General features: G+C 41.0%; 1 protein-coding gene across 1 annotated transcript in view; it reads left to right on the forward strand.

Moving 5' to 3' along the window:
* Window positions 1-23,118, forward strand: part of BRINP1 (BMP/retinoic acid inducible neural specific 1) — a 170,528-nt gene that overhangs the window by 84,564 nt on the left and 62,846 nt on the right. Inside the window, exon 3 of the mRNA XM_014830414.3 lies at window positions 19,963-20,153. Within this exon, the coding sequence (XP_014685900.2) occupies window positions 19,963-20,153 (191 nt within the window). The remainder of the gene's footprint in view (window positions 1-19,962; window positions 20,154-23,118) is intronic.

Here is a 23,118-nt window from a genome sequence, read left to right on the forward strand (position 1 = left end):
TACTGGCTGCAAAATCTGACGTGCCACTGCCTTCAGCAGCGTGTGTTTGCACCACTATATGAATTCTCAATTCAAATTCCAATTCACCTTTCTCCTCAATTTAGAGTGTACCATTTTCCGTAAATATTTATACTGAGGGTCTGCCACAGGCTGAGCTCAGGGGATGATTCAGTAAACAGAGCAGTCCTGGTGGTCCCTAAGCTTACAGAGCTTAGTTTAGTTTTTTCTACTCGATTGAGATCCTCGAGAGGGAGGATTAGTTATTTTGACTGTTATGTCCGTAGCACACAGCAAAGAATTTACTGGGCAAGTCCTGTTGGCCACCAGCTGGATCAGCATGAGAAGTTCCTACCCATCCCCTTCCTCTCACCTAGGACTGGTCAAAGTTATAGACTTGGGTTGGAAAATGTGTTCCAGGACAGGGCATTGGGGGAGACAAATTGATCAGCCTGTTGTAGAAATGGTCTCTTGTCTTCCTTTCTGCTCTGCATATATCCTGGACACATATATCCTGGCCTTGAAATGGAATGGGAAGGTCAAGAGTGGGTTCAGCTATGGAGTAGAGGTGGGGAAAGCCAGCCTTGGTTAGATCAGCTTTGGTTCAAGGCTGTTCACATTGATCTGGCTCAAGAAACAACTTCCCTAACAGGGACCAGCTGACTTTGTTTGGGTTGAGAATAGAAGCACCCCTGGTGACAAAGGTTGCATCCTCTGGGAAGAGTTCCTGATCTAGGGCAGAGCTTGCAGACTCCTGTGTCCTCTGGCCAAATGCTGTCTTAATACCATCCACTTAATATTACCCTCAGCAGCTGGTGTCCACAGATTGAATGAATGAATGAAAATCCATGAAGCTCTCACCTTATGATTTCTACTGAAATCTACCTCACTGGTGAGCAATCCTTCCTTATCTCTCCCTCCCAGGTCCTCAGTGACATGATTCTTAAGGATATTGTCCCAGCACCTCCCCCCTCCTGCCAGGTGTGTGGCGTCCCCTCGTGGCAGTATTCCCAGTTCCTGTTGCCCCTGCTCTTAGTGCTCACATCCTGCCCAAGGCCAGGAGGATGTCAGGTTTGGGTTCAATGAATGAACAGAAGAAAGACTTGGCCTGAACTTCCTACAGAAACTTGATACCCTGGCGTTTCAAAGGGATTTTTTTTTCTTTCTCTCTCCTCTCTCTCTGTCTTTCTCCCTCCACGTAAATGGAGTAATGAGTATTAGGTAGCTATGGAAGAGTTTGTGCCACCAACTGGGTCAGACAAAATCCTTTTGCTAGCGTCTTGCAGACCTTTTTTTTGATGGGGAATCTATAGTCAGAGAAAGCTCTTCCTAAATTGATCATCTCAACATTTGATTCTCCTGTTTGTAACTTTCATTGGCTCTTCAGTATCCTCCAGATGAACCTAAACATAGGAGTTTTCAAATCCTTCTGTGATCTACCCAGTGTCCATCTTTCTAATATCATCTTCCACCATGTCCGACCAGCCCTCCATCCTGCACCTACCTGATTGCCTCTGAATTTTTCTTACTCCCTCATTTACATCATGTTCTCTTTCATCTCTGGGCTATTCCCTCTTCCTGAAATACTCCTCTTCCTCCTGTGCCCCTGGCTAACTATTTCTTCAGGTATCAGCTTACATCTCATTTCCTCCATGAAGCTTTCAGGGAAACTCCCAGATTAGGTCAGATGCCACAGCTATGTACTCCCATTACCAACTTGTACTTCCCCCACCAAAGACCTTATCATATTGTAATGTAATTTATTTATTCTAATTATTTATTTCTTATGCTTACTCTGTCTTCCTGATAGACTGTAAATACTGCGAGGCAGCAACTATGCCCATTTTCTCCTAGCCACATCGACAGCAGTCTCCAGCAGAGTTCCTAGTGAATAGTAGGCATATGCTATTTGGTTGAATAAACCTTCACTTGGATCATTTTTGAAAGTGAGTGGGAGACTATCAGTAGCATTGCCTGCCCAAACCTCTCTCCCCAAATCCAGGTTTACATATCCAACTGCACACTGGACATCTTACATGGATATTGGGTAGACACCTCAAATATATTATATCTAAACCTGTACTTCTGACTGCTCCTCCCAATTACCTGCCAGATCTACCCTCTCCATACCTTTCCTCATCTCATTTAATGGAAGATCCATATTTCCAGTTACTCAAGTCAAAACCTTTTGCTCTTCCTTGATTCCCCTTGTTCTCCCTCACCCCTCATCTAATCCATTAGGAAATCTTCCTTTTACTAGCCTGAAAATACAAATCCAGAATCTGACCATATCTTATCTCCTCCGCTGTTACTCCTCTGAGTCAAGCTACTGTCTTTCTCTCCTGCAGTCTCATTTCTTCTACTCTTGCTTCTCCATATTCTATTCTCAATATGGAGTGATCTCTGTAAAGCATAAGTTAGATCATGTCACTTATTTAGCTCAATGCTCTGTGATAGCTCCCCGTCTATTTCCTAATAGAAACCAACATCATCACAGTGGTCAAGAAGTTCTTACGTGGTCAGACCCCCGTTTTCTCTCTGACATTACCTCCTACTTCTCCCTGCCTCTCACTCACTGCTCTCTGGTCACCAGGTCTCCTGGTGTTGCCTCTGCTTGGAAAGCTCTTCTACCAGGTGTCAACTTACATAGCTCAGTCTTCACTTCCTTCAGGTCTTTTCTCAGTGACACTGACCCTGACCAGCCAATTTGAATTGCACCCCTTCTATGAGTATTTCCAATTTCCCTTACTCTGCAATATCTTTCCTTTTTTCCATAATATTTATCACTTTCTATTTTACTTGCTTAAAACACTTACTTTTTAAAATCTTTCTGATCATGTTAGAAAACAAGTTTCACAAAGAAAGGATCTGTGAATGTTTTGTTCACTGATATATCTCAAGTGCTTGGAATAGTGTGTAGTGCTTAATAAATATTTGCTGAATGAATGGATGCATGAATGAATTAATGAAACATTGAATGAATGAATGAATGTTATGGTAAAGTAGAGAGAGCAGTGAGTTCAAACTCACACATACCTGGAGTCTCCTCCTGGCCCGGCTCCTTCGGGGTCTGTGGCCTTATATAGGTCATGTCACCTATGGAGCTTCAGGCACTACATTTTAAAAATAGAGTAAATAAAAATCTCTATGCATAGGGCAGCGTTGAGAATTAAACTCAGGTATTTGAAATGTGCTTTGCAAACTGGAAGTCACTGTATAAATGTTAGCTTAAAAAAAGGGGGGGTGGAGGAGGACAAAAAAAGACTAGAAAGAAACGCCGAAGTAAGAGTGACCAGCAGGGGATTATATGAGCAAACTCCCACAATCCCAAGGCAAGCACTGAGGGGATAAGACACTGGTAAAAATGAAGTGGAAGAATCTCAGGCTAGAAATGCTTCATGCCCCTGAGGAAGGGGAGGGTGAATCATTCCATGAGCCTTTACAAGGAATCTAGAAATTCCAAGTCACTGCATTCAGACAGAGTTGAACTGGTATTGATAATTTCATAGTGCTTGATGGGGACAGACCCTACAAGTAGAAGAAAAATTATCCAGGGTCATGAGGTCTAGGTGCCTGTTTTGGGAATGCGGAGGAGAGAAGGATAAGGACTATAAGATAATATTCAATCTTTATGAGTAGCTGCCCTTTACATACATTACCTCTAACAGGGACCTTTATGATCCTCACTGTTCAGGGAACAAGTCCAGAGAATTTATGTGACTGGTGCAAAGCCCCCCAGCCAATTAGAGGCAAAGTTGCGACTTGAACCCCATTCTGAATTGATTTCCAGAACTGGTCTCTTTCTGCTACATTTTAGTGCTTTTCATATTTTGCTTTAAGATGGAGACGTTAGGGAAGTTTCCATAAATGAAGTAGAATTTTATTTGGTCTTGATGGATGGGGTTTGAAGAGCTGAATTCTTTCATGTGTTCAGCAAATACTTATTGAGCACCTACTAAGTGCTGGGCACAGTTCATAGGCTCATGCAATGAACCATCCAATGAATAAGACAATGTTCTTGTCCTCCAGGAGTTTATGCTGCAGCAGGAAAAAAGGCTTGAAGCCTGGAGAGTATATGGAGAAAGATAATAAAATGTAAGCAAATGAATAAAATTGCATAATGGCACAATTGTCATAAATAAATGAAAATAGGATAATAGGATGGGGTATAGTTTAGCTTTGGTGGTCAGAGATTGCCTCTTTGAGCTGGTGACTTTGAGCTTTGCATAATATGGGGGCAGAACTCAAGAGATCTGAGGGAAGTGCACCCCCTGCAAGCTAAAAAGGCGCTTAAGGCCAAGGTATCTGGGCACATTTGAGGACTGAAAAAGGGTGCTGTGGTTGGGTTTCAGTTAGTTGGAGAAGAATGGTAGAAGACAAAGTTGGAAAGGCAAGCCGAGGCCAGTTCATATAGGCTATGGTAGACAGTTTCGATTTTACATTAACTAAAAGACTGTTTACTCAACTTCTCTTTCATTGATCCTCCTTGTTCGACTGGATCACCTTCTCAGTGCCCTTGCTGGATTCTTCTCTTTTCAATCTCTAGATACTGTAGTACCTGGGGTCTCAGTCCTTGGGCCTCTTCTCTATCTATGCCCATGTAAGGATGATCTCATCAGTTGTTATTTGTTCTCATGGTGTTATAGAATCTCTTCACACTTATACCCCCAGCCAAGACCTCTCCCCTGAACTCCAGACTCATGTACCCAACTATTTAATAACCTTCTTGAATGTGTCATATCAGAGTCTGAATTCTTGGTTTCTCCTTTGAAAAGTGCTCCTCTACCAAGGTTTCCATTGTCATCTAATGGCATCACTATTGATACAGTTATTAGTACCCCGAGCCCAAAGCATCTTCTCTTCCTTTCATACCCTGCATCAGCAAATTCTATAGATTTTACTTACAAAATACAGCTCTGGTATTATTGCCATCTTGACCAGTACCACCTTCATCCAGGCGACTCGCAGCATTCATCTGGACCACTGCAGCGGCCACCTAGTGGCATCCTTGCTTCCAACTGTGTCCTCTCCCCACCTTCAGCTCTTCACAAAGCGGCCAGAGTGATCTTTCTGAAACCTAACTCATGTAATTCTCTTAGATGCCTCCAGTGGTTTTTCATTACATTTAATACAAAACCCACAGTCCTCATGATCCACCAGGACCTACTTCATATAGCCCCTGCTATCTCTCCCTACATCTCCAAACAGTCCTTCTGGCTTTTTTCAAATATTCTAAGATCACTCTCAGCATTGGACATTTTTCAGTTGCTTTTCTCTTTGCCTGGAACAGATGTAAGTCTCCTTTACCTCATTTAGGTCTCTGGTCATATTTCTCCCCATTAGAGAAGAGTCCACTGCCCCCATATAAAAATGAGCCCTCTCTACCTCTGTCACTTTCTGTCCTCTTGTCTTATTTTATTTTTCCATGAGACTTACCATTGTCTGGCATTTCATTACATATGCATTGGTTTGTTTATGAACTGGCTCTCCTTCTAGAATGTGAGCTTGACAAGGGCAGCATTTTGCCCATCCTTTTCACTGCTAGTCTCCTGCATTTAAAAGACTATCTTGAACTTAGTAGGGGCTCAAAAAATATTGTTTGAATGAATGAATAGATAGGAATTCATGGAGTCAACTGAGCATGAGAGAGACATGGTCATTCTTTCCTGATTTATTTCAGAACCTACTATATGCCAGGCCTTGAGCTAAGTGCTGAGAATACGCTGAACAAGCTGCCTTTTTTCCACTCTCGTGCAGAATGCATCCTGTAGCAGGGGCAGAAAGAAGCAAACAGACAATTTTAGTACAGGGTAATACATACTTTGAGTGGGGAAGTGCAAAGTGATATTGCTGGGTAAGAATGAACCAGATAAAGGAGCAGAAGAATTTTTCTAGCAGAGAATAGTATATGAAAGTAGGAAAGCCTGGAGGTCAGAGTGGGTTTATACACTTGATGGAGCTTGATAAACAAAATCAAAGTGTGTACCTGCCAGGGCTGGATGTTGATGAGGAATCAAGAAGAAGCTGGTGAAGTATGTAGGCAGGACAGGTCATGGAAGGCATTCCACTCAGAATTAAGAGGTCTGGGCTATATTTTAGGTAGGCACTAGTATCTGAACATTCATAAAAATGTAAGATGATATTAGTTATGAATGGGTCCACAGAGCAGTTCAGTTTGACTGGAGTAAGGATAGGGTAATAGAGAAAGGAACTGGGACTTTGAAGTGTAACTCTGGTCATGAGGAATCTTGAATAGGAATCCAGAGAGTTTCATATTTATTTTGTAGGTAGTTGGGACTCATTGATGGCTTCCAAACAAGGTGGAGGAGGTGGCGTGAGCCAACTCACACTTTGAGAAGATAATCCTGGCTGTAATATTGAGGAAGAATTGTAGAGTTGTCAAGGTGGAAGCAGCGGAACCAGTGGGCGGCATTTGCATCTCCATGTGTCTTGGCTAAGAACCCAGTTTTGTTTAATCCCATAAGAATCCTTTCCTGTGGATCTCTGGACTTATTAGCTATGCTACTGATTGGAAAAGGGAAAAATGAAAGCACTAAGGTGTTAAGGACTAATTCCAAAATTCCTCACTTCTTAGGATTAAAATGCCGCATCTGCCTATGCATGGAATAGGGTGCAGTAATAAATAGAAACAGGAAGTCACTGAAGACTTGAGTAATTTGGTAACAAAGTCCGAACGTAACTTGCCAGACTCCAGGGGCTGAACGTTGGCAGTGAAACAATCTGATTGTGGGGCGTGCCTAAAAAGATGAGCTTAATGCCAGAAGGAGAAAAGATCTATCCATAAACCCACTTGTACTGTCTTGATTTATTTAAGAATTACTTATTGGCCATTTTATAAGTTCCAAGAATGTACTAGAGCTGAGAAAAATAAATATAGTCCACACCCCATGGAGGTTACTTTCCAGTGGAGGGGGATGACAATAAAATCATCATGCACACAATTGCCAACTGTGTTCAGTGGTCCGGGGAAGCTGACCTGGCTGGGGAAGTCGGGGAAAGTTTCCTGTAGAAGTGACTTTCCAACTGAAGCCAAACATGATGGGAAGGAGTTTACTAGGAGGGAATGGAGGAGAAGAATGTCCAAAGAGGAGACCTCAGAGGCCCTTCAGTCTTGGAGCTCTCAATGTTCCTCTGTAGAATCGTCACCTGGGAGCTTGTTAAAAAGTCAGAGGCAGAGACTCTGATTTGCTGTTTGAGGGAGCTCTTGTTTCTGTACTTTATCGTGAATTCCCACTGAATTCTGAGGCAGGTGGCCTATGGACCTCGTTTCACAAAGCTCAGATAGAATCTGAGTCTGATAGTTTTTAAATTGGGCTCCTTAGCCTGAAGGCTAGGGTGGTGAGAGGAGAGACATGGTTCTGTGACCATCCCCATTCCCAGAGAAGTTCTACTTACATCTAACTTTGCTATTTTGCAAAATAGTCATTGGATTATTATCATTTGTGTTTTCCCCAGAAAAATGCAAGTTCTTTGTCTATATTGTTCACTTTTGTAGCCCCAGCACCTAAAATAGTGACAGAATCATGGTAGACACTCCAAAATAAATAAAACTACTTAAAAGAATGAATTAATGAATCAAATATTTCATGTCTAAACAAAAGTTTGAAAGCCACTAACCCAGTCCAAATGTCCATTTTACAGATGAGGATAGTGAAAGCCAAAGAGAAATTATTACTTGTCTAAGGTGGTCCAGCTCATTATGGTGGAGTAGATGGTAGACTTATGATGCCTTTGCCCATGCCTCTAGACCCAATGTTAGCCTTTAAGGAGGCCAAAATGTTGGCAGCACTTTGATGAAAATGCAAGAGGTAAGTAAGAATACAAGGTAGTTTAAGAATAATTCCTGTAAATTCATGGACTTGAGGTTCATAATGGGTAATCAGCTTGCTAGATAGAATCTTGGGCTGAAAGTAGTCATAAGTCATGAGTGGTATGTACATAGTGTAATCTACAGAGTTAAACCTGACTGGATCTTTGAACCTGAGTTTCTTCATCTGTAAAATGAGGATGATTATAACCACCTTCTAGGGTATTTGTGAGTACTAATGCAAAGCACCTGGCCCATATTAGGTGGCCTTATATAGTTATACTTAGGCGTGTGCATCTGAAGAATCAAGCATGTGCAATGTTGGAAAGTTGATATTATTTGTTACTGAGTCCACGGATTTAGTTGGATAAGTATCTGTATACAAGAGAGAGGAGATGGGGCCCTTCTAGAAAGTACCACAAGATCTTGCAGAAGAATGGTTGCTAGGCAGTGGCTTTATTAAGATGTGGCCATTGAAATGCCTTCATGTTCAAGAAATATTACATTTGCTAGATGTTTATGGGGACACCAAAAAAGAGGAGTTGAAGGATCATTTGATGGAGACAGACCATATTTATGTGCTTTAGAAGAGAGAATAGAATTAAAATTCAGAGTCTTGGGGTAGCCATGGGATATACCAGGGGGCTGAGATCTCTCAATGTGTTTTTGAGTACCATCCACCTAACTCAGAGCCTAAAAAAAAAAAAAAAAAATCAAAAAAACTAAGTAGGCGATCTTTTCCGTAACTATCATCTATCATCATCCTGGTGCCTATGTGAGACTAACATACCTGTCAGTGGTTACAAGGAATACTAGGTCCTGACTGAAACATTTCCAGTTCACCTGGGCACTCAGAAGACACTTCCTAATATTCCAAACACATTTTTCTTTCCTGAAACACGTAGGATCTCAGAGTCAGTTAACACAGCAACAACAACGCTTTCCAGCCACCATGTGGGTTCTAATTCCTCCTACAAGCATGTCTGTCAATCAGCTACTGAAACTCTGCTGCAATATCTTCAGACAGGGGTCTCCCTACTTCCCAAGGCAGCCTGCTTTATTCTGATTTGTTCTGACAGTCAGAAAGAGCTTGCTTTGTTGAGTGGGGCTTTACCTTGCTGTCAGTTCTTCCCAGTTATTGCGGTTCTAGCTATTGGAGCCATGTTTTCACGGCATTACAACTCATCAGATCCCACCAACTAGGAAGATTGGTGGTTTCTTCCTTCTTCTTGTGATGTTTAGGCAGCTAAATACCTCTGAGAGTGCCTTAGACCCCCTCCCATGGTATTTTTTTCATCATTGCATATATTAAATCAATTACCATGTTTAATCATCAAATCATAAATTCTTCTTGAAACGTTAATTTTCTTAACTCAGGTTGATCTGGACTTTTTTAAAAATCAGTTCCTTCTAATTTGTATTTAAATAATGACTTTGTTATTTAGGCTTAAAGGTGCAGTGTGGGAAGACATCCTTGTTTTTTCATTTTCTTTGGCCCAGTAGTTTGCTTGCTTTTGTTTCCCCCTAAAGATTGTCCCCTGAGCTAACATCTGTTGCCAATCTTTTTTTTTCTATTTCTTCTCCCCAAAGCCCCCCGCTACAAAATTGTATATTCTAGTGGTAGGTCCTTCTGGCTCTGCTATGTGGGATGCCACCTCAGCATAGCTTGATGAGCGGTGCTAGGTCTGTGCCCAGGATCTGAATTGGCGAAACCCTGGGCCACGGAAGGGGAGCACACGAACTTAACCACTAGGCCACAAGGCTGGCCCCTGGCCAAGTAGTTTTTAAATATTTTTATGGCAGGGGAATCTTTTCATCAAAAAGCACACAGAATTTACTGATCTATCTCTTTAAGTAGCTCAGTCTATAAATCTTTGATCTGGCATCCTTGATTATTTCCTTAAAATGCATCATTTGACTGGCCAGGTCAATGGGTTAAATCAGGGTCAGCAAACTTTTTCTGTAAAGGGCCAGATAGTAAATCTTTTAGACTTTGTGGGCCCTCTCCTCGCTGTTGCAACTATTCAATTCTGCCATTGTAGGGCAAAAGCAGCCACAGACAACGCATAAACAAGTGAGTGTGACTATGTTCCAATAAAAATTTATTTACAAAACAATGGGAGAAATTTGGTCTGTGGGCCATAGTTTGCTGACCCGAGTTAAATCATTTTTAAGGACTTTGGTACATTTAAGTTAAGTCAAGGATGGCTTTAGATCCCCAGTTTCTGATATAGGAGCAGAAATTCAGAATATGTGTTGAATGAATTGAAAAAAAAAGGTATTTCTTAACTGGCTCAAAGCAGGCACAGAGAAGCTTTCTATATGGAGAAACAAAAGAAGGACCTAGATGGGAATGTGGATTTTGGAGAGGTTCTGAGATGGCAGCATGCTTGCTAATCCTAAAATATTTAACAAGAAAGAAATTGGAAATTAAATGCAGTATTACTTGCTGGGGAAGGAGTTGTTCATTTTTCTCGTAAGAAGATGCACTGTGGCAAAGGGAAATGAGCAGAGGCCTGGGCGTGCAAGACCTGGATTTTAAAATGAGCTGTGCTACTGACAGCTGTTTGTCCCTGAGAAAATTATCTCCCCTCTCATCTCTGTGTTTCCATCTAAAGATTGAAGGCAATATGAAGACATTCTTTGTGGTTCCTTGGAGCTCTCAAATTTTGTGATCTGAAAGAGAAAATTCATATAATTGCAATGTTTAATGGGATTTATGATAATTGGAAAATAATTGCTGCTCCAAACTTTTATTAATCTATATTTAGTTATGAGTCATGCTTTCACAATAGATGCTTTGGAAATAAGCAGAGAGACAAATCGAGTAAACAGAATTTTAAATATTTTATTTACATGCAGTTTGTATAATCCGTGGAGCCCGTGGGCATATTAAGATCATTTAAAATATCCATTAAAAGTTATGTGTTATGCGACAAACTCCCCTTTTAGGATGCCTTGCCAAGGGATAAATAGCTAACATTTATTGAGTAGCTACTACTGCAAGACTAATTGCATTCATTATGCTTAATCCTTCTGACAACCCTGCAAGGTAAGTGCTAGGATTTCTATTACATCGATAAACAAGCTCAGAGAGGCTGAAGAATCTGCTCAGGATCGCTCAGCTAATGAGTGGCTTTATGCTGGGATTCAAAGCCAGGCCTTTCTGACTTTAAGGTCTGAGCTCCTCCCATGGTGCTACAACATCTTCTGGAAAGGACCTGTTCTGTGTTGCTTTTTCAGGTGCTCAGTGGGATGCACATTTGTTTTCCTTGATATCCTGCTATACTTCCTTTTGCAGAGCATTGCAAGTGCTCCTGGCAAGGTGGTTTGAGAGAGGTAACGCCTGTCCTTCACTGACATGGTGATGCCAAAGTGGGCGGAGGAGGAAGGAACAGGAAAAAGTGGGAAAAGCCCAGGCAGGGAATCATGGAACTTGAATTTCTGTCCCAGATCTGGCGTGGGTTTGCCATGTGATCATCACTGGCCTGAGCCTCAGTTTCCCCCACTTGTGAAGGGGAGGGCAATACCATTCTTCCAGCTTGTCAGGAGGCTAACGTATGTGATGACGGAGCTTTGAAAGGGCGCAAACGCACTATAGACTCTACAAATTGAGATAATGGGATGGTAAAGTGGATCAGGATAAAGGACACTGCATCTGAGACCAGGAACCCAGATTCTGGTCCCTCTCGCCACCAGTGGTGCTGTGACCTTGGGCAAGTCCCTTTCTCTCTCTGGGCCTCAGTTTCCTCATTTGTGAAATGACGGTGATATCCTTGGATGATCACTCCAAAAGCCCTTCTATCCTGATGTTTTGGATTCTGTATGGCAGCAATGCAGCTTAGGTGACTGAGGGCATCTCAGGAAATGCTGGCTACTCCAAGTAAAATAAAGCAAGGGCATTCTAAGCTGCTTGCCCCATACAGCCCCTGGCACCCCTCAGTAACAATGCTCCATGAAGAATCACGCTTGCTTTTCAGGAAATGGCCCATTTTTATAAAAGTTGGGCCATTCCAAGCATGCTTGTTGTGTTTCTACTCTTCCCTCTCAAGTTTCTACTCAAATGAGAAGCACCTAGCTCCATTCCAAGATGCTTCCCCTGGATTAGTTGCCCCATTTCTCTGAATTTGATTCTCATAAGAATTGCTACCGGGGTCCAGATAAAACTAAAAATGCCATTATTCCAGTGAACACACTTTGGAAAACAGAAGGGCTTATGTACCAATTGTAAGCAAAGATTATTTTATTCTCGGCAGTTAAGTCAATGTCTTTACTTGTAATTAAAACAAAAGTATTCATAATCACGTTTTCAGAGACAGTTCTTTTTGTTTGTTTGCTTTCTGCTTTTCCTCTCCTCACCCTCTGGGGCCAAAATCCCCTTGGATGCTGCCATTCCTCAGCCGCCTTCTCATTTAGGTTCTGGGGCATGGAGGCAGGCAGGGGATTTGTTGCAGTCACACTGATTGTTAAGATGCATCATTTCCACTTCACATATGCCCTTGGGTTCACCTTTCCTGAGCTGGCTGGGGCTTGTATCAGGAGATACTGGGAACAGCAAGCAAGAGAAATGCTCCCTCTCTCTCCTCTCTCTCTCTCTGTTGGCTCAATGATTTCATCTCTTCACTCTCTTCCTCTGTATTTCCCTTTTGCTTTTCTGGGGATAATTTGCTACTAACACTAATGGAAGTGGTCCCAGTGTCCCCACTCCCCATCACCCGACTCAGAGGCTTGTTTTTATTTCACTTCCAAATGATTAGTTAATGCAACCAATGGGATAAGCCACCCAGTAATAAACAAATGCAAACATCCCATAACTGTAAGCAGTGATGCTTTCAACAAACATTTAGTGGGGGTACAGTGTTTATAAAATATTCTAAAATGTATCCTTGGATTAAGTCAGACCACTAGAGAGCTACATATTTAGACTGTAATATTTTTGATTCTCATGGAATTGCTTTACTGAATGATGTGTTGGCATAGGCATTAGGCTACACTGAGCCAATCAAACATCAGGATACTGTTGAGGACATTACCCACCAGCATCAACTGTATCCTTCTCTTTATGAGAAACCCTGGGAGATATTTGTGTCTTATTGTAGCATTCAGGAAACTTGCGTTTATCCAACAACTTTGACCCAAAACTACTCTCTATCTTCTTGATTGTATGGCTCTTTTGGCTGTGATTCCCTTTTTCCTTTGGCTGCAAGGAAGCTCAGAGACATTTGCAGTCCACTTCTATCAAGTATTCAGGACTTTATAGAATTAATTTTGTGTGCTAATTTTAACCCGAGCTTCATTTTATTTTCCTCCCTTTATTTTTCAGTATTTTTGTATTCTTGTCTATGGTATGTGTGTTCTTGAAAACCACCTCTAAATATTTCTGCTATGAGATCAGATTCAAGTTACAAAACAAGCTGCAAAATATCTTCTGTAAAGAATAAAGCAACCCTTCACTTCTTCGGAGGTCATTAGTAGCCTCCATTATATAGAAAACAGCAGAGTAAACACATTTATCTAGCACTTCCATGGACCCAGCACTGAGGGAGGTGCAATCCTCACAACCATGAGAAGTAGAAATTGTCAAACCCCATTTTACACATTAGGAAAGAGAAAAGACAATTTTATGCAACAGAAACATCTTTATAAAGGTGCTCTATGCAAATACTAATTTAAAAAATACCAACAGCCACTTTCAGTTGTCCATACTCTGTTTAGACAAAGAAGTTTTCTAACCATTATTTCATTTCTCTCAGCACACTTGGGGAGATGCATGGTTTTTACTTTTTATCACATATGTGAGGAAATAGGAAGAGAGTTTATAAACTGTTGGCCCATTTCTTAAATTCAGACTCACTACTTTTAACATACTTCACAAGATTCAAATCCTGCCTATCTCAAAAGTTCTACCTACTGGTAACTTTGAAAAGAGCATGTTGTTTCTTGTCTCCCACTCCACCATCCATCCACTATCACCCAGCTTCCCATTGGAGCCTCTTGTATAACCATAACAACAATGATAATATTAATAACTTTAATGCTAACATTTTACTGGGGGCTTATTGTGTCCTTGTACTGTGCTTCATCATTTAGTACAATCCTAAAACCATCCCTCTAAGGTAGATATGCTTCTCCTGGATTATATTTACATTTTACACAGTGTAAGCAAACTTCTCCATGATCTGACAGCTAATCGGTGAATCAGAATCAGGTTTTAACCCAAGATTTTTACCTCCAAAGCCCAGCCTGAGTGATATAGAGCTGAAGACCATCTAATACAATCAGCTGGTTTCTCAGGAAAGCAAACACCTTCCCAAGGTCACAGACTTCTCTTGCCCGTCTCATAGTCTTTTCTTCACTGCAACCTCATACTTAATGTGTCATTGAGTGTGTGTGCATCTGTGTGTGTGTGTGTGTGTGTGTGTGTGTGTGTGTGTTTGTATAGGAGAGTAGAAGGCTGGTAAAGAGGATGAGGGAGGATCCTATAAAGGCAATGCTTAGCTGTAAAAAGAGAGACTTGGCCTTACAATTTTCTCTCCAGCCTCATCTTAAATCTTGCAGCCCTGGCTCCAATCTTCATCCATCCTCTGCCTCTGTTATCACCTGCCCTCCTGGCTTCTGCTCCTCTAGTTGGATAGGCTTCACCGCAGCCACTCTATGCCTTCCATCCAGGATCCTCTTTTAATCTCAGTCTAATTGGTTTGCCCTCCACGCTGGGATGCTTAGTTAGGCATAGGCATGTTCCACGGATCCTCTGCCATCACGAGTTGTGCCTTCTCCTCCAAGGAGAGTGTGCTTAATTTGTGAGCACAGAAGGAAAGATATATATTTTATGTTGTGCTCAGTTCACTGAGAACTTACATGAAATTGTTCCTGGACCAGCAGAGCAGTTAGATAACATGACAAGCAAGCTTTTCTCACTTTCTTTTATTTTCCTTTACTCTCTCTCTTTTTTTTTTAAGGTGGCATGTTGCAGTGGAAAGGGCACCGCACTTGGAGTTATGAGCTCCCAGCTCTGATTTCAGCCCTGCCAGTCATTTACTGTGTGCTCTAGGGCAAGTAATTTGATGTCTTTGAAATTCAGTTTTCTCATCCATGAATTGATTGACTTAGATTTGATGACTTCTATGAAAGGAGTCATAGTGGTGCTTTTATTTATTTATTTTAATTTTTTTGGTGAGGAAGGTTGTCCCTGAGCTAACATCTGTGCCAATCTTCCTCTATTTTGTATGTGGGACGCAGCCACAGTGTGGCTTGACAAGCAGTGTGTAAGTCCATGCCCAGGATCCAAACCCGCAAACCCTGGGCTGCCAAAGTAGAGTGTGCAACTTAACCACTATGCCACTAGGCTGGACCTGATAGTGATGCTTTTTAAAACAAGGGTCATACTCCCTGTTGGCCAAATCTGACCTGCCAACGGCTGTTATACATGGAATTTTATTGGGACACAGCCACACTCACTCATTTATGTATTGTCTATGGCTGGCCACTCTACAAGGACTGAGTGGAGTAGCTGCAACAGATACATTATGGCTTGCAAAGCCTAATATATTTACTATCTGGCCCCTTACAGAAAAAAAAGCTTGCCTATTCCTCTTTTAGAACATAAATCAGATTGAATCATTGCTCAAAACCTTTTGACTTTCCATATTATTTAGATTTTAAAAGTAAAACGTCTTTACTAAATTTAATGTAGACTCTCTAGATTGTGTCCACCTCAGCCCATATTTTGATGTTATTGTTTTTCCTATCCATGTTTCTTTCATCTCATTTCCTCTACTCAGCTACTCACCTAGGCCTGCCTACTTGATATTCGCCAAACCCGGCAAACAAATTCCTACCTCAAGACCTTTGCACTTGTTGTTCCTTCTTCCTAGATCACTATTCTACTAAGTGGCCCCATGATCTCCTTCTCATTTTCTTCAAGTTTCCCTTTTAATGTCATCAAATCAGGAAGGACCTTTCTGACCATCTATATGAAACCACACCCATACCCCACCCCTGAGTGTCCCAAGCTCCTTCTTCTGCTTTATTTGTCTTCATAGCATTTATCTCCCTCTGACATGTTACACATTTGTCTCTTTACTACATATCCACTCTCAACAAAATATAAGCTCCTTGATAGCAGGACTTTTATCTAATTTGTTTACTGCTATATCCTCAGAGCTGTAAAAATCGTAGGTGCTCAAATTTTGAATACATAAATCAACCGTTTCAGCTCTAATGTTGTTTAAATCTACTTCTAAATAGATCTACATGCTGTGAAGTCCTTTTACTTAAGTGTATTTTGGTAAGGAGTATAAAATTGTAGAATCCTGTGACTATTACAGTCTTTGTTCCAACATCTCCATGATGGTCAGAGAGTCACATAAACCCATTCTTAAGATGTTTTTTGGCTGGATTGTCGGCAAATAAGAACAGAATTTATAGACTGATATCTGATAACATCATGTGGCCCCTGACAACCTCTCTATCTTTACCTGTTATCATTTATATATCACATGCACACATACACATATGAATGCTGCAGACATACACACATCCCTCTCTCTCCAACTGTCTTATTCTCCCTCATTCCCCTCCATTTTTCACATGGGTCTCGTTCTTCCTGAAACACCTTCCCCTATCTTTTTCTGGCCAAATCCCATATTCTCTTCAAAATTCAACTCATACAGGAAAATTCTTTGATACTCCACTCCAGCCTCAGCCTCTCATCCAGAATGAGTCAGGGACCCTCCTGTCTGATCCCTCTGTGACTAAAATTACCATTGCAAAGAGCACACCGTAGTTTAGTAGCTTTCCTAAACATCCATCTTTTTCCAGTAAGACACAACAATTTCTTAGGATCAGGAATTCTGTCCATGGTGCTGAACAGTCAGTGCCTGGCAGAATCAGTGCTTCACAATAACACTCCCCAGTTAGTGAGCTTTTCCCAAACGTCTGGCATTATACTCAGCAGGCCACATGCATCCCCTCAGTTAGGCCTTGCATCCATCCTGTGAGGGAGGAACCAGGAACCCAGTATTGGTTTCCTCCATGGTTTTTTCAAGGAAGCAACACAGATGTCAGGCCCTGGGTGTATAGCTCGTGAATATCAAGAAGACTGTGGAGGACGTTAAAAAAAAAAAAAGGAAAGAAAGAAATTAAGTCATGAGTTTGTAATTTGGAGGTGGAGATGGCATTATCTTTTTGTATTGGTGCTGGTTCTACTATGGTTTTGTATTCTAGTTCTCTCATTAAAAGAGTGATTTAAGAATCAGGATACCAGTTTTCTATTCTCAGCTCTGCCACTAACTAGCTGTGACTTTTGACATGTTACTTAACCTCTCTGTGTGTAAAGGCATGTTAGTTTTGAGGAATGTATACATATTCACATAAAAAATCATAACTTAAGGTCATAAGTTATAAATAAAAGTTATATATATATACACATACATATGTGTAATTATATATTTGTCCATTTTAATGAAATATGCATATATTTCTATGGATATTTATAATCTATATATAATATAATGATAATATATATTCATATAAATAATTATATGTGTATATAATTTTATAGATTTCAGATATAAACTGATGAGGAATGACTCTTTTTCTCAGAAATATCTGATGATTCTCATTGCCTTCTATTGGCCATCTAGTGCTGAGTAACAAATAACCCCAAACTTAGTGGCTTAATCCAGCAATATTTATTATCTTCCAGTTTCTGTGGGTCAGGAATCTGAGTATGGCTTGGTTGTGTGTTGTTGCTCTCACCAGTCTGTAGTTAGTCATTTCAAGGCTTGACTAGGAAAGACCTCCTTTCCAGCTCATGCACATGGTGACTGCTAGAATTCAGTTCCTTGTGAGGTCTCATTCTTCAGAAGCTGTTGGCTGGAGGCTTCCCTCGGTCCCTTGCCATGTGGCAATCTCCATAGAGCACCTCACAACATGGCAGCAAGAGAGAGGGATAGAGATAGAGACAGAAACAAAGAGAGATAGAGACAGAGAGAAACAGAAGGTGCAATATTTTGTAATCTAATTGTGAAAGTAACATTCCATCTTTTGGATATTCTATTCATTAGAAGCAAGTCACTGGGTCCAGTCCAGCCCATAGTCAAGAGGAGGAGATTACACAGGGATGTGTACACAAGTAGGCAGGAGTCTTTGTGAGTCATGTCACAAGCTATCTACCACATCTATAAAATTCTCCTCAGCTCCTCTCCCATCCTCTTTCTTCTTCCAATATCCAGTCATGCCACCGGCTCCATCTTGTCTTCTTTCCCACTCCTTCGTCATACACTTCCCCTCCTGTTCAGCTCTTCTCAAAAGTATTATACATCCCTCTCCCACTCACTCTCCTTCTGCTTTTTCCTCCATGTGGATAGTTGTCTGTGGGTTTTTTTTTGAACATTTCTGTTTATCTAAACCCCGTGTGAACTTCAAAACCATAGTTCAGATATGACCTCCAATGTGAAGCTTTCCCTAGAGACCTGAGAAGTCTGTGCTCCTCCTTCTGCATCCTGTAGTCTCTGATCTACAATGAACTGGAAATATCTTCTCTTCTCTGCCAGAGTGTGATCTTCTTAAGGACATGGAACTGTGATGTGTCCACGCCTCTCCTGTAGACATCGTACTTTGTGCTTAGTAGGTGTCCTGCAAGGGTTCCTTGAGTGCAGCTGATAGGTTTATTAAGTACCTATGATGTGCAAGGTACTGAGCTGACTTTATTTAGAATTTGAACTGTTATGAATTATGGACAGAGATTCCTTAAGCAGACACAGACCATAAGCTCCGAGGCCTGGAAATTTATTCCAATTTGAAAGCTTTTTTCAGACCCGGTTTCCTCTGCATCAGGGGTCAGACTCCACCCTTGAATTACCAGGGCATATTCCAGCGTGATTCCTACACTGTTCTGCTTCTTCTTGCTCTGTGCCCCTTCCTTCATTCATCTCTCTCATCTTGTGGCAGGAGAGAAGGATCTTTTCATTAAACTCTGGTTCCCATTATTTATGTAGGCTGACCCTATAGTCCTCTTAGCTAGTCTATTTTCTCAAGGGACTTGGAGCTTGTAACTCACGAAGATCGGAGAGCTGGTTTTTCCAGGGGGAGCTTCAGCTTGGGTAGGAACAGAGGTCATTAAAGCAAAAGCAGCCTGAACCAAGGTTTTTAAAATTTCTACTTGTATTCGGTTTGCATGCTTCATGTTCATCATCCATGAACCTTTCATGATTTATATGTCTGGGAATTTGTGAGGGAATAAAGTTATAAAAGTATCTTTCACATTGGATTAGTGCCTGGCAGTTTCTGAAGGTATTTTCACACTCTGTTTCATGTAATCTGTGTACCAGCAATAGGAAATAGATAATATTAATTGGATTTTATAGATAAGGAAATATAGGTCCAGAGAAGTAATATACTCTGCCCAAGATTCCACCACATAGTTTGCAAGAAGCAGAGTGAGATTCTGAGTTGGACTCTCAAGTTCACGGCTCTTTAGTCTTGATCTAGTCTGTCATTAGTGAAAGGAAGAATAGAAATCCCCTAACAGGGTCTTCAAAACATAGCTTAATTTCTTCCAAATAGTAGCTGCTCAATGAATGTATGTTAAAATTTTTAATTAAACAGCTCTGGGTTAATTATTTGATTTTGGAATTGTCTTTGAACTGGTCTCAAATTGCTGTGTGCCTTAGGTCTTGTTCATTGTTACATAGCCTACTTTTCTCTCTTCCTTCCTTCCATTCGTTTGTTTATTTATTCATCCAGCCAGCATTCTTATGAATCCTACCCTGTAACCTATTCCATATACCTAAGAAGATTACATCTTTGTGGTATCATTCATAATTGAGCAAAAGAAGTGTATAAGCAACTAGACAACAATGATTTTTGTATCCCTGATGCTCCATAAGCAACATGAGAACATGACTGTGTCTGTCTGGTTCACCACAGTATCCCAGTGATGAGAAGAGTACTCAATAAGTATTTGTTGGCTGAAGAGGATTGTGAGTTCCAGATCTAAGTATCACTTGGCAAATATTAAAAATAACAGTACTGACTCTCTCACCTAAGAAGAGATGAATACATGGGATGGTTGAGTGGACTTTGGCTTAGGGCTAGAGGTGGTAAGTTTTATATTGCTCATCTCTCCTGCCCAGGGAGTTTGCCCGTTGGAAGGTGAGGAACACAGCCATCGAGAGGAGAGACCTGGTCCGTCATCCATTGCCCCTCATGCCGGAGTTTCAAAGGAGCATCCGCCTGCTTGGCAGGAGACCCACCACTCAACAGTTCATCGATACCATCATCAAAAAGTACGGCACCCACCTCCTCATCTCTGCCACCTTGGGAGGTAGGTCAGCAGCCACTGTGCTATAGCCTTGTCATGACTTTGCGTGTGGGTTGGAGGGGAGGGTGGGATGCCCTAGGATCAACGCTGTTTTAACATCTCTGCTATTGTACATCACTCAAAGGCATATACTACTAGAAAAGCCAAAATGTCTTGGTTGGTGTGGTCTTATCAGAGCAGTGGATTCCATTCTATGGTACAGTCTAAGCTGAGAGTTCACTAAGTTTTGTGGAAACATGGCGCCCCCTTGGAATAGTTCAATTTGTTGAGAATGCTTAATTTGATTATTCCTTTGGAATATATTCTAATCTGGGGAAATAATTAAATTTCAGATGTTGTTTAGAGAATTGCCTTTATTTATTTAAGTCTACTTTAGGGACTAATAAGTTAAGGATATCATTTTACAAGCAGAGTATCATTTGCATCTTATATGGGCTTAGACTAGGTTAACAGGAAAGCAGACTAATTACTCTACCCTTCAGCCTTCCCATCAAGTCAAATCAATCTTTAATGGAGTAAGGATAAGAGGGGAGGGTAAAGAGGAGGAAAGAAATGCAAAGAAAATGGGAAATAGTAGAGACTAGTGAATTCAGATGCTTATGGGTCTTGCCTGCATGCGTCATTTTATATTATGAGCTACAGTCCTTTGGACATCGGTTTTCTGCCACAGTGACTGGGTCCACTGAATTTTGAGAAAGCCCCTTGGTTGGTGGAGTACCATGGCCCCTGCTCAGAGAGCTGCTAAGTGGCATTCAGATATTGCCTATGCTATATAGGGTATTGATGGAGGCAGGGTGGGTGAGCAGAGGTATAATTATTACAGTTGATCTTCTTCAGAGAAGGGGTGACACTGCAGGCTGGGGCAATCACTGCAAACTTCATTGAGGAGATGGCAGTTTAGCTCTACAGGAGTGGACTAGGTCGAAGGAAGATGGCAAAACATTCTAGGCGGTGCACACAGGATACATTTTGAGGAAGCCCAGATTAGGAATTTGATGATGTGGGGAATGTGGATGGAGAGATTGGTTGGGCAAATTCATTCATTCTTATAGTAGTAATAGCCACTCCTTATTGAGTATTTGCCCATAGCAGGCATGGTACATTTTCCTTAGTCCTCAAAAGCTGCAAGTTAAGTCAAATTATCTCCATTTTATAGATAAGGAAGATGAGACTCAGAAGAGGCATGGTTAGTAGGTGACAAAGCTGCTTTTGTTTAAATTTTTAAAATTTGTTTAAACTAAAAACAAACAAAAACAGCTCACCCTAAATTTTTTAAGCTTAGAGTTTTCTGTCTACAAAGCCTGTATTATTTTTTGACCCAACATTAGTCATCTCTTCAACCAACTCACTCACCCGTTGATCCTCCCACTCTAACAACCAAACAACTAGCATGTATTTGTTGCCTGTTGCTCATCAGATATTAAGTTAAGTAGGACTTTGAATGTTAAATCATGTAGTATAACTTCTATTTTGAAGTGAAAATAAAATCACATCTACATTGAGTGTGGCATTTTCTTTTAACCTTTTTCCTTTTGTTTTTCTTTTAACTTCTTCCACCTCCCATTTCACTTGAAAAAAAAAATATTGTGACCAATTCAGCCTTCCATTAGAAGCTGTGTTCCGTCTGAGTCCGTGGAAATCCCAAATAACAAAGACCTTTCTTTTGCAGTGAAATGTATTTTTAATTTCTCCAAGGCAAGGTGGTGAATTATTCACAGAGCCTTGTTCCTTTCCTGTTTTTACAGCACAACATTTTAAAATATGCAAAGCTTTGGATTGAGCTCCAGTGTTGGACAGCAGACCCTACAGTTCCCTCGATCCTCAGTGTGGAGGAATGGGGAGAGGAAAGGGGCAAAGATTTACTGTTGATTAAACACAATGTGCCAGAAACTGTCTGAGATCCTTTTTACATCATCATTTCATTCATTTATTCATGGAAAAATATTTCTAAGAGCCTCCTCATGCAATGGGAGAAAAAAGAGGTGGTAAGTGGCGGTGAATGAAAGGGCAGGCTCTGGAGTTCGATTGCCCAGTTCCAATCCTGCCTCCTGCTCTTTATCAGTTTTGTGTCACCTTGGCAGGTGACTCAATGCTCTAAGTCTCAGTTTCTACTTTTTTAAATAGAAATAATAATCGTACTTCCTTTGTGCATATTGTGGATATCAAATAAGATGATGCATTATAAGTGCTCAGCACTGTGTTTGGCACCTAAGAAATTGTTGGTATTGTTGTGGTGGTTATTCTTCTTCTCTATTATTATTTTTGTTATCATTTAGTGGGGCTAAGGAACTTGGGGACTCAGGATTAAAACTCGTTTCTGTCACTCACTTGGTGAATGTGAGTTATTGAGAAATTCACTTTCCTGTCTGGATATAAGTTTTCCCCTCTTAATGCAAAAAAGTGCAGAAAATTTTATTCACTATAATTTTTCCTAAGAAGAACACCATGTTCATTTAGAAGAAAGGCTATGATGAGCTGTTTGAGGTGCCAGGTCAATTCCTAAGGGCATACTCAAACAACAAGGCGTGCTCCTTAAACTGTCACATATAGGACAAGTAAATGCATTTGTTTGGCTCCCGAGGGAGAGCACGAGGAAGGAAAAGGGAGGGAGAAAGAGCATGAGGAAGGAAAAGCCCATGGGAGGGCTGACACCTAAGACATTTCCATGGGAGCCTCAAATTTTTGGTGAAATCTATTAAACTCATAAAATACATGATATGAGTCATTTTCATATGGAGGATTGTGAAAGGAAAAATTGGGGGTCTGGAATGACACATAGGAATACAGGGATATCAATTTCCCTTAGTCCCTCTGCAGATCATATTTTGGACCAAAAGGAACAACTTGTAACCTGGGTATCTGTGTGATGTGTGTGATTAAGCTTGCATGCGTGCATCGGAGTGCTTGCCTCCCTGCATAGACAAATGTGCACAGATGCCTACCTACGATTGGATGTAAGTTCATCTAT

The sequence above is a fragment of the Equus asinus genome, chromosome 10 (genome assembly GCF_041296235.1).
Source record: "Equus asinus isolate D_3611 breed Donkey chromosome 10, EquAss-T2T_v2, whole genome shotgun sequence".
Taxonomy (NCBI): domain Eukaryota; kingdom Metazoa; phylum Chordata; class Mammalia; order Perissodactyla; family Equidae; genus Equus; species Equus asinus.